At 45.5% G+C, this 11,809-nt stretch overlaps 1 protein-coding gene across 2 annotated transcripts; it reads left to right on the top strand.

Annotated features, from left to right (window-relative positions):
• Positions 1–2,001: 2,001 nt before the first annotated feature.
• Positions 2,002–11,650, top strand: RB195_019568 (uncharacterized protein; the record flags this gene model as incomplete). 2 transcript variants are annotated; one of them, XM_064187477.1, is made up of 12 exons in its annotated part: positions 2,002–2,079; positions 3,893–3,979; positions 4,269–4,445; positions 5,407–5,519; positions 6,263–6,430; positions 6,619–6,725; positions 6,795–6,965; positions 7,136–7,239; positions 9,544–9,735; positions 9,794–9,951; positions 10,687–10,948; positions 11,375–11,650. In XM_064187477.1, the coding sequence occupies 12 exons, from the start codon at positions 2,002–2,004 to the stop codon at positions 11,648–11,650; spliced, it is 1,893 nt and encodes a 630-aa protein (XP_064043358.1). The 2 variants fall into 2 exon arrangements, with proteins under 2 accessions (XP_064043358.1, XP_013308103.2); XM_013452649.2 differs by lacking the exon at positions 2,002–2,079 and having other exon boundaries at positions 3,905–3,979.
• Positions 11,651–11,809: the final 159 nt, after the last annotated feature.

Raw genomic sequence — 11,809 nt, forward strand, 5'->3', positions numbered from 1 at the left:
TACACAGAACATGTAAAACATAAGCTAATTGTGTTTTCGTGAATGTTCGTTGAATTCTACAGATTTTCTTTTGCGACCCATTTAATATTAAGTGCACCACTGGAAGTTGAGAGGACTGGAAATAGTGCAGCTAGGTGAGCTGGGGAAACCAGAGAACAACTGACCGAACTCTGTGGTTGGCTAACGACGGTTGCAGCGAAAAATGTGCCTTTTGCACCCGGAAGTGTGATCATCGAACAGGTTGGCGTATGTATGAAGACCTTGCACCTGTTCTCTAATACACAACTGCTAATGTACCTGCACGAAACGAAAACTTCAGGAAAGTTGGGGAAAAATCCGATAGATCTGCACTGTACATCGACACATCTTCGGAGACAAACTCTGCAAGTTGATCGTTTATACTTCTTTGCTTCTTCTAATTGAACACAACATTAAACATGTTACTGTCACCCGGAATCATAGTCTCACAATAAGTAAAAAATGATTAAAAAATGAAAAAAAAATGAAAAAAATGAGTCAAAAATGAAAAAAAGAAAACAAAAACAACACACGATGGAGGACGTTTATGAAACCATTTCAACGAAGCTCTTTGCCGAGTTAATTAAGTTTGGCCCATTCCTCGTAATGCAGTAATTGAGCCCAGTTCACTTCTCTTAATGCACTTCTGCTGATTTCTCTGATGCTTGGATTGGTATCATCTATGTACCAAGCTGTTGGGATAGAGATCCCCAACCTGCCCCACTGAAAGTAGATCTGCGGTCTTTTGCTCCTCCATGTACTGTAGTCCTTCACACTGTAATGAAACACTGCCCCTAACTCGACTAGTTTCGGAACAAACTGAAGAACCTATTAGCATTTTTTTCACATAGTTTTTTTTTGCATGTGTAGCATTACGTCAGTGTTTTGTGGATGTAATTTTCAGCAGAATCTAAAAGGCTTGAAGTTAAGCCTATATGAAAGACGCATCTACGCTTAGTGATCGAATAAAGAACATCTAAAAGAGCTGGTCTTTGTGCGAATGATTGTTATTGTTACAGGATTTTGTAAGGAAACGATATCCTGATAAAATAGGAGAATTATACACGATAGTTTCAAGCAACATTTCGTTATTTTCTGACTAAAGATTAACGGAAAAATAAAGTTAGCATTAGGAAGTGTATTGCTATTGAATTTTATAAATGATGTCCAGGATACGTGGCTACATCTAAAAAATCTGGAGCACCATTTAGGTTTCGAGGTATGTACAGATTCTAGGTAACAAAATGAAATATCCACAATCTCCTCCGGTAGATTGTCCGAATAACATTTAATTGTTGTCCCCCTAAGATCTGAGGCTCGTGCTGGAAAATGTAGGAGATAATGACATAATTTCGAGCATTTCCAAGTAATTTGAGAGAAGTGTTGTGGTTTTCGCTACATTTCGTATTTCTTTCGTTTCTTATAAGTGAAGTTCAGCAAATTCATGTGTTGACTCGTGAACAGGTGAACACTCCAACCACTAGACGTAGTGTTTTTTGACCCTGCTGACGTTCATGTCACCTAACGTCTGTCGACAAGGAACGATCATAGAACGGTTCCAGCTCTCCTGTAGCAGCTGACTACGACCTAGTAGATCTGATCCACAATTTTTCACGAGATCGAGATGGGGTTCGTTTCATTTCCATCCGTAACGGACCCTCCACCATACAGCCGCTCGCAGACTGCATATATACGGATGAATGCTGTGAGGTGCGGGTGTGGGTAGCAGCGAGACGGATTCGGTACTTAGCGCAGCGAGAAGAGAACGTCGCGGCTCCCTTCGCGTACCACCCGGACCGCCCTATTCGAAACCCCGTACACTGACCCACGCGACACCCGTGCTAGGCACCACCCGCACGCCGCGGCCCTCCGCCCGTCACGTTCTGTCTACCGCCTGCGATCGGTCGTACTCTTCGCGAGACGCGTTGTCTCCACCATTACGTTTCACGCTCTCCGCACCTTCCACGGTCTCTCCCCAGCGCGATGTCGAATTCTCCTCGTTCGCACGGTCTTCACTTGAGTTTTGCGCAACCTGCACGAGCGGCATGGTCTCTCCAGCTGGTTGGTCAGTCGACTCGCATGTCCGGCCAGCATCGCCTCCTGTGTGTATTCTGATCACAAGGGTTCCACATACATACACAGCTTCTATGCCGAAGTCACGTATTCATGAGTCGTTTGCTGAGTTTCTTGGCCGCCGGCCTCCCACTTCTTCCAGCAACTTCGCTTTTGCCTCTTGTTTTATCGCACGATTCTCCGCCACCCACCAGAGGGTTCTCCCACTAAGTACCTCCTCTTTGCTAAAAGAACTGATTGTTTCATAGCTTCACCTTGCTACTTTTCGCAACTTCTTCGGAAGTACCTAGTCTTTCATGATGCGCTAGTTCTTAACATTTACGCCATCGTCACCCTTCCAGAAAGTCGCTATTATTTGTTCATCTGTTCGATCTTCTACAAATATCAATGTGTGTCCTGGAACCAGTGCATACTTTTTATGCGCGTACGGAATGAGGCTCATACGCACTGTTGCGATTTTTACACAGAGTCGGGTACGGCTGACGAGTGCTGCGTATTTGAAAGGTTTCCGTTTATAGTGATTTCTGCTTCAAGAAATGTTTTATGTCAAAAGCTCAAAGTTATATTATTCTTTTCTCTGTCCGTAGTGATTTTTCCCACGTACCGGCGTTTTCACTGAATAGTTTACATTTTATGTATGTGTATTTGCGCGCTGAATACCCCCATAGGAGATATGGAAACATTGGTTTTTTTTTTTGGAGGAAAACATAGTAGGTGTAGCTTTCTGGACTACGTTAGCAAAAGAGTACAAGTTGTTGGTCAATTTTGACCTCAAATTTAAGTTTATCCTGAAGACGAGTCTGGTGGCTGTTTCTCGTTTCCTTCTGATGGCTCGTTCCGTTAGTTATGTCGGATCACCCGATGAAGCTTGAAGGAAACTAGCTGATGTCTCTACAGAATATTTGCCTAGTCAACTGCAACTGAAGGACCCGATCGTCCACCGCTCATGCGTACTGTGCCGCTAATCCAGAATTTCACGAACATCCTCGCTTCGCAACAATCGCATGCTTATGTTGTACATTGTTTGATCAGCCTATCCCTATTTCGGGACTCTTGCTCGTTGGTTCGGAGCCTTTTCACTTGGCTGATTTTCCGTGACTACCAAGTAGAACAACCTATTCACAAGATGAACTCTTGTTTACCGTCATTTTTTGTTTGTACTTAAACGTAAACAACTACATACTCGGTGCGATACAGTACCATACGGTTTCACCTAATTAAATACGGGCTCGAACTGGGTTTTTCCACTCGTAAATATAAATGTTTGCATGTTTTCTTTCTGCTCATTTCTTCCGAACTCAGAGGAGTAGTCACGTGAGCAGCAATTTTGCTCTGGTCACTTCTGCTCCTTTTTAGATGAAAAGAAAGAAAACTGGCTGTTATCCTCGTGCAATCAAACGTTTAGATCCGTGCGGATCCGAGTATAGCAGTCTCTTAGTACCGTATTCTTTTATCTCGTCCTCTCTCATGTGTTTATAACATGGTGTGACAGATTTGCAACTTTTCAGCTGTTCAAAATTTGTTTCTTTCTTCTCCCCATTTAATATGATTTCCTTTCCGTTTTTTTCACAACAATAATAAATGGGTTATACTAGTAATTACTTTCAAAACATTATTAAGACAATTTTAACCGACTTCTTCCCAATCTTGTTTAAACTTTGATTCTGTTCTTTATTGTCCTCTCCATCTTTTTGCGTGTCTGCTCATCATATACTCAATGGTCCCATTTTGGAACTCGTATCAGCAAAGAATATTCCTCTCGTGACCACACCTCTTATTCTGAATAGTTGAATAATTTCAGTCGCCACTGCCGATGACATCCTCGGCTCCGGATCAAGCGCAACAATCAGGGACATCTACGCCGAACCTAGGAAATAATATTCAACTAGTCAGTTCCGAGAGTTTTCCCCATTTCTGCATTGGTTTCCCTTTCATTTTACGAGGTTTGACCTGTGTGCGTGGTTGAAAATGGCAGTTGACTGGCGCTGTGATAGTGATAACCTTGATGAGAATTTTCGCTCGCCACGATTTGTGGAGGACAATTGTTGGTTGAACATAAGGCTAAAAACCGTGACCTTTGTGATGTGATCGAGTGATGACAGCCTAATGACGAACAACGAGGCGAATTCGGTTTTGAACGACTCTGAGACCTCCTCCTAAACGACCACTCTGTTCAGGTCCGACGAGCCTCACGTGTAGAAGGTTCCTCACTGTCACCACCGCATACCTGGTCCGAATCCACCGAACACGATGAAGATACCGCTGAGAGCCGACATTTGTTCACGGTCGTTGTTACCTTGCCTGAGGGTCACATCTTGGATTCGAGGGTCATCTCAGAAAGTGTATCAGCTGAGGTAAGCTTTCCTCTGCTCGGTTAGATTCTTTTGGTAAAGTGTTGATGTTGAACGGTCTATTCTACTTATATCACTATTTGATGAATATTTTTGCTAAGAAACAAGTTGATGTGTGACAGAACCCATCATTTCTTTAACACTCTTGCATCCATAAACAAATAAACAAAGTTTCTACAATTACAAACTTCACGACATAATGGAACTAAGCGATGTCTAGTAGGTGTAGGAAACGGTTCTATTGTTGTTCGCTTTCATTCTTGCGTGTAGATCCAGCACTGATGTATACCGTAGACGATGTACATTTGACGACGGTGGTGGTTCTACGTTCACCCCGTCTATTCGGGTTATTTTCAACAGCGAGTAAAACCTGATTCGTAGAGATCTCATGAAGAGGCAAAAAGTTCTCAACCAAAAGCTGCGTCGACCAACAGTCGTACCACCCTCTGCCTAGTGCGGTGGAACAGGTCCTATTGGTGCCAAGAACATAGGGGAGCGATCTTCGGGATAATGTCGGGGACGATACGCACTATACATCGAAACTTGAAATTTCTCTCGTACAGATCCAGAATGTGTGCGGAAATACAGAGACCATGTTATTCCTTCGAACTAAAAACATTTCCAAGATTTTCTGGATAGTCCTTCTCAGCAGTTTTGTTGCTAATATTTCGGATGATTGGATTTCTCAACTGTTTAACTCACTGTCTACCTCGCATGTGTCAAATGTTTTCCAATTTTGTTCCGGGAAGCATGTCGTAATCTGAGCCCGTCCAAACAGCTCCTGCTCTTCAAACTATGCGTAACTGGGGAAGTTCACGGAACTCATCTACACTGCCCACCAAAATGAAACTAACCATTTCTGGGATCAATTCTTCCAACTTCATTTCTTTTTTCACAAATTCAAATTCACAACTGAAGGTTCCCATGTGCAAATCGCTGATGATTTGGTTAGTTTCCTATTTAGATGCTCCAACCTGGAAACCGTTTCTTCTCATGTCTCGTAGGGAAAGGTCAATCCATTCTCCTCTCAGCTGCTGCTACCTCTATACGACAACGAATATTCGCCCGGATCAACTGGTAAGTGTGAATTACTGCGTGTTTCAGCGCTATACAGCTGAGCGCTCGTGCTGAAATTCGTGACCTAATGTGCGCGCGTGAGCGAGCTGGCAATAGTAAAGTCCGTGTGAGCAAAGTGTTGTGGCTTGCTCTGATTATGCGGGAGAGAGGACACAGAACGTGGGAACGGAGAGCAAGCACGCGACGGAGGAGAGCAGAGGGGTGACAACTGAGCGAGACAACGCGGAGTCAGCGAGACTGCAGAGACGCGAGAAGAGCGTGTCGTAGTAAGAGCGGCGAGAGAAACGAGAGTGGTCATTTGCGGGACAAAGCGGAATTCGGGACGTACGTACGCGCGCCCAAAAAACTCCTCAACGACTTCCTTCTTTTTGCTACGCTGCTGATTGTATGCCTGGGTGCGTTACGGTAACCGGCCGCCAATACGGTAGTTGATGCTGCAGCGCATCTAAGTATGGCGATGTATGACTCAGCACTGACCGTCTAGTTCATGGTTCAAGTGGCTTTCTGGTCCACGCCAGCAGTGCACGACACAGGTGGTCACCTAGTGGTACGAGTCGTCGTGCCTCCTAATGAAACGTCGTAGTCGGTCGCAGTCGCCGCGCCCGCAGCAGTCCACAGCATGACACCACCACTCACGACGAAAGATCGCCCGCAGTCACCTTGTCGATCCGCCACGCGATCCGCATAAGGAGGGACGGTTGGATCGTCAGCCTTGGATCACATCCTAATCTAAGACATTTCAGCGGACTGGTGAACCACGCTTGCGAGCTGTTGTGCGAGTTCGAGTCCAAGCGAGCACGGGTCACCGCTCTGGCGTTGAGGGCTGCCTACGGTCCAAGCACACCTTTTCACAGTCTCACCTTCACCACAAAGCATGCAGCCAGTTGCGCTTTGACGCACATCGACTATACGTAAGTTATTTCAAGCTCTCTAGCTGGGAACAATCGAACAAGCTCCTTTTCGATGTGTGCTTATGCAAATGAGGACGTGTGGGTCGTGAGCGGTATTTCTCTCGGGATTACTTGTTCATTAAATACTGCGGTCGCCGACTATCACTCTCTCTCCAGGGAAGCAAGAATACAAGTATCCTGCCTTTTAGATCGATCCCATACCTTGGCCATTTGCCGACTGACTTAATAGGCAGATCCATTCTGGCCTTCGTTTACGCTCCGGACGTGCACGTGATTCGACAAGCTCATGTCGACTGTAAGTTTCAACTTTTTTTCAACTGTTTATGGATGAAGGAAGGTTATCCGCCTCATCCTGGACTTTCAGTGCACAATTCGAAGGGACGAGTGGTGAAAAGTGTGGCACCACTACGTTTCGTCGCCTACAATGGAGCGCTACTGCGAGCGGACACTGAATGGTCCGCCTATGTGAACCCATGGACAAAGAAGATCGACATGGTTGTAGCACGACATCGTATCTTGGACGCACCGATTGGAGGTTGGAGGTTGCATTTCACAAGCATTTATAGTTGTAAATAAAGATAGTCATCCTGAAGCTACAATAATCCAGAGAATTTGGTAACTTGTGCACAGATGTCAGTTTCGTGGTACCGTTAACTCATGTAGATAGGAGACACATGATAATCGTAGCACAATGCACAAATTTAGATGCAAACGTTCTGGATTCACCGGCCAATGGACAAACTCTTCACGTCCTTCCACCTGCGATGGCAAAGACATTTGAGGATGAGCTCAGAGCGTTGATGAACAAGGTGAGGCTGCTTTTCGGGAAATCTCGGCGCGTTGACGCAGCATTACGAGTCCCAGCGGGTGGTGCCTTGCTCCAGTGCGGGTTCTATGACAGGCTGCGGCACACTAGAAGTGCGGTAGGGACGCGTGCCAGCCGGCGCCGCGTCACTATCAGCTGTTTAGGGTGTTCGTTCGCACCGGCCAGCGGCGATGATGTAGCTGCTGCCCTGGTCGCTTTACGCGTCCTGATACGGACTGCAGAGATGCGAGGGCTGAGGTGGTTAAGAGTGTTTAGCACTTAATTTAACATAATCTCTCTGGAAGTCTCTTCAACTAAACGAGATTCATTAACGGAACAAATGTGACGTCTATTAAAATAAGTAATGGCTCTCTTAATTCTTGACGAGTGATTCTTAACACACGCTTCGGAAGAATTACTGCCATTTCTACTTCAGCGCACTTTGCGTTCCTGTTGCGGAATAGACGCATAAGAACAGTTGTGGGAAGTAAAAACTTAAAGAACAGGTCCTCACTGATCACGCGACTTCGACTGCTTCAAAGTTTCTCAATTGTTCCTTCTCCCATCTGATTTGTATTTTTTTTTTCGAAAATAAACCTGGCCACAGTTGGTGTCGACGGAAAAAAGTGAAGATTTGAAACACTTTGTTATTCTATTGGTTTTAGGAGTAAAATTTGGGATATATTTTAGAACCAATTTATTCGAAATCATAAAGAAAAAAGTTTTTCCTTGAAACATGTGAGACTTTATGGTTTTGTTGCCATTTAAATTGTTATATGTATTGGATTACAGATCTGTTCGCCATTTTGCAGTTTTCCAATGTAAGTTGATAATCCGACCCGGAGACTATCGTGGATGTGACCTTATAGGTCACATCCGTGCCTGGACCCAAGGCGAACCGCGTGTCAGGAGGTGCGTGGTGTTAATGCCAATCGCCGCGACCGTACCCGCTACCGCTTGTGGTGACCCGTATACCAGCGAGCGATGCTGGCACCCGCTCGGCCGTACGGATCACCTTCGTTCGTTTAGGGTTTTATTCTTTGTCTGGTCTTCTCTTGTTCTGCCCCGCCCAACGCCGAGAAGTTCCGCGAAGTCAATGTCATCCTCGCACAGTGCCGCTGCACTTAGATAATTTCACGCCTTCCCATCGCTCATCTGGGCATTTATCATGATTGGACTACGTAGAGTGCGACGCGTACTTGCGAAAAGCCGTGCACCCCCAGGGCGGTCTAGCTGCGGTTCGTGCTAGCCACTGACGGGCAGTGCCACGTCGCGGACCTCCGCGGCGGCTCCCGCCGCGACTAAATTGTACTCCTGGCCCTTGGCGGCCGGCTAGAACAGCCCTCAGGCCAACATCAACACAGTCTTGTTCGGTTTCGCTCTGTTTATTCGACACTTACTATATTCGTCACTAACTCTTCATTATATCGGTAAATTGCGAGGAGTGGAGTAAAAGGATGAGTTTTCGCTTAGACGTTCACTTTTTCTACGAAAAACGTTAGGAATTTTGAAGGAAGGTCTCAGAATGAAGAGGCGCCAAATTTGTTACGCGTTTTAAGAGCAATGCATAATCCGTGAGTACATAATCTAGAGGACATTAATGATCAGAAATCGTTATCAACAAATGAATTGGGAGGAAGTCAAACTTGTAATAAAGCACAAATTTTCTCCGACTGCGCTGTGAAGAAAAAAAACACTACAGAGACACTGAAAAAAAAAATAGAATTGGCTTTCTCATTTTCCCATTAGTGAAAACAGGAATTTTCCGTGTACTCATTTTTGAAGGATGATATTTCATAGTAAGGATTAAAGACTTTAGAATTCTTTAGGCCAAAAAAAACAGGTAAAAAAATCCCTGTCTTCCAAGGATACTGCTCAAGCACGGAATTTCCCTTGAATTTCATTGCTGACAAATTATTATTGCTTTGCCAGCGTTCATATGCACAGATGCACTTTATCTGTTCTAACGCGGACTACCCGGAAGATCTCTGACCTAACAGTCGTTCTTTGGAATGCTCTCAGCGTCCTCGTACGTGAGTCACAAGCGCCGGCAGACGACACCTTTCAAAAACTGTGTGACCGGGTGCACCTGGTGCAGATTCCCACGGTAGCCGCACTAGGCCCCGCCCCTTCCGCGTATTTGTTTGATGTGTAGTGTATATACGTGTGTTTGGTCAGCACGACCAACTACGTACTTCCGTGCACTCGCGCCCGTCCAGCTCACACATTACTTCCCTCTTCACGTTTCCTCCTTTCAACATTAGCTCTCTACGGATACGGTTCGCCCTTCAATATGCACTATTTTCAGCCTGTTTCGTCGACATCCTGTCGCGGTACTGCTGGTGCCAGCAACGGCGACCCTGGTGTCGCTACGGGTGGACTGATGTACGATTCGAGCGCACTACGAGCAGATGGTCGGCCAGCGGACCTAGGCGCATACATCGATCGGCTGGTCGAAACATTGGTGGTAAATAGTGCAAGTGGTCAACAACAAGTCAAGGTAAGCGGTCCACATCACGGCTCCAGGCCCATCTCAGTGAATCTCTCTCTCTCTTTAGAGTGTGCAAGCGCCACTGACTACTGTACCGGTAAAGGACGAGTTGCCTGAACTCCCTCTCTCATACAACCAGATCAACTGTCTTGAAAATGTCCACCGCTTGCTCAAATCTCAATCTCGACCGGATACTCCGCATAAGTGCGAACGAGAGGATGCAGTGTGAGTGGTTACATCTGGTTTTGCTCTCATTCCGCATGCGATAATTGGTACCTGGTACAAACGCTCTCGTTTATGCAACAATCGCTATCATATTCATCGTAGAAATTCCAATCCCAGATGCAGACAGTAACCGGCAACTATTGGGTCCGGAAACTAAAGTCAAAAACACGTTGTAACCAGAACACTTTTGTTTATTTCACTTGTTGACGAAATTTTCCTTGGATCACCTCATAAACTTGTTCGCCTCATTTTAATGCTGAAACCGAGTGCTAGGTGGCTACAACCTGTCACTTTTTTTTGAAAAAACTAGATCATTTCCTGAATTGTTTGAAAGCGATTGTTTCTACAAAATGGCCTCGTTATTGATGAAGGTTCTGACAGGGTAGAGCACACCTCGCTCCGGCTCTCTGGGTTCTGTTGAAATCGATAGCATTGAAACGTTAACAAGAATTGAGATTTTCTAACATTCCCGATTTACTGCTCCACATACTTCTACGAAACTTCTCCTCTTTCCCGTCGCCTTGTACTCAGTCCTAATTCAGTAGTGGTGCTGGTGACCCGGGGATTGTTTGTCGCTGCTGCCACCAGCAAGGCCATCGTTGTCCTTTGCGCAATATCGGAACAGCCCCATAACAACCCGTTGGTGACTGTCACAACAATCTGTCCGCTCTGATACACCAACGCTAGGAAGCCATGAGGTCGCCACAGAGACACTACCAGTTCATCTTGTTTCAGGTCACCTACGGTGGCATCAATGCCGTTGACCAGAGAAGTTCTGCAAGCGCACACAAAACGATGGGAGGAGCAGTACCGAGACACATGGCATCGACGACTGAAGCGAATGTCTGCAGAAGTACTTCCAGGCGCTCCCGCTCATAAGCATATGCGTCCCGCCTCCAGTTGTACACCGCCTGCACATTGGTCGGCCTCACGCCGCGAGGAGTTCTACCGTAGCCTGGTTCCAAATCCACCACCGCCGCCAGGAATGAATTTTCAGGTGAGCAGAGATGCAAAGAAAATCAGATCTGATCATACTTTATGGCTGTGGAGTTCTGGATATCGAGCTTAAATCTTCCTCCAGGTCTAAAAGATGTTGCTTTGATTGAGATAGCTATGCAAAATTCATCTGCTGGGAAAAATAGCACAAGAAAAGGTGCAAAAATACTCTAAATTATGTATAATAAAAACGGCAGGATTCAAATCCTTTTTTGTAACGTCATAAAATCGATTGGTAAGTTTTGAGATAATCTGAAAACTCTTTACAAGAATAATTAGAAAACAAGATAGGAAATAAGTTTTATTTTAAATTATCATCTCGAACCCATGCACCTCCTTTCCAACGACAAACGTATGTTATGATATCAGAAAATGTTAGGAAAGTGTTGATGGGAAAGTGGTTTCCAACAAGAGTTTTTAATTTCAGATCACAACGATCCCTCTACCTCCAATCGAGGAAAAAAGCACTCCACCCACATCTACAACTGATCGCTCAAGTGCATTCACTGCGGTCCAACCGAAAGTGATTCCGATGCGAGACTTGCCACCTCCGATCGTCCTCTCCATCCAGGACCATCCAAGCGTCATTCAAACTCCATCCGAACCTTTGGTGGTGCCGCGCCTGCAATGGGCGTATGGCGCTGAGCGACTGGCGCTGAAACATCACTCAGAAGCACTTCGCATGGTGCCCGAAAGTGCATAGGTTTTTTCAATTTTACTCTCTCGTCTCTCGCGTATTTCCATTGTGGGAATGCGATCTACCCGGCGTTCTTTCTCGTTACATACCCCTGGTGGTGACTGTTTACTGCCCATTCACACTGCCCTTAGTCTTATCCTCAATTTTTGTATGTAATGATTGATG

The sequence above is a fragment of the Necator americanus genome, chromosome II (genome assembly GCF_031761385.1).
Source record: "Necator americanus strain Aroian chromosome II, whole genome shotgun sequence".
Classification (NCBI taxonomy): Eukaryota; Metazoa; Nematoda; class Chromadorea; order Rhabditida; family Ancylostomatidae; genus Necator; species Necator americanus.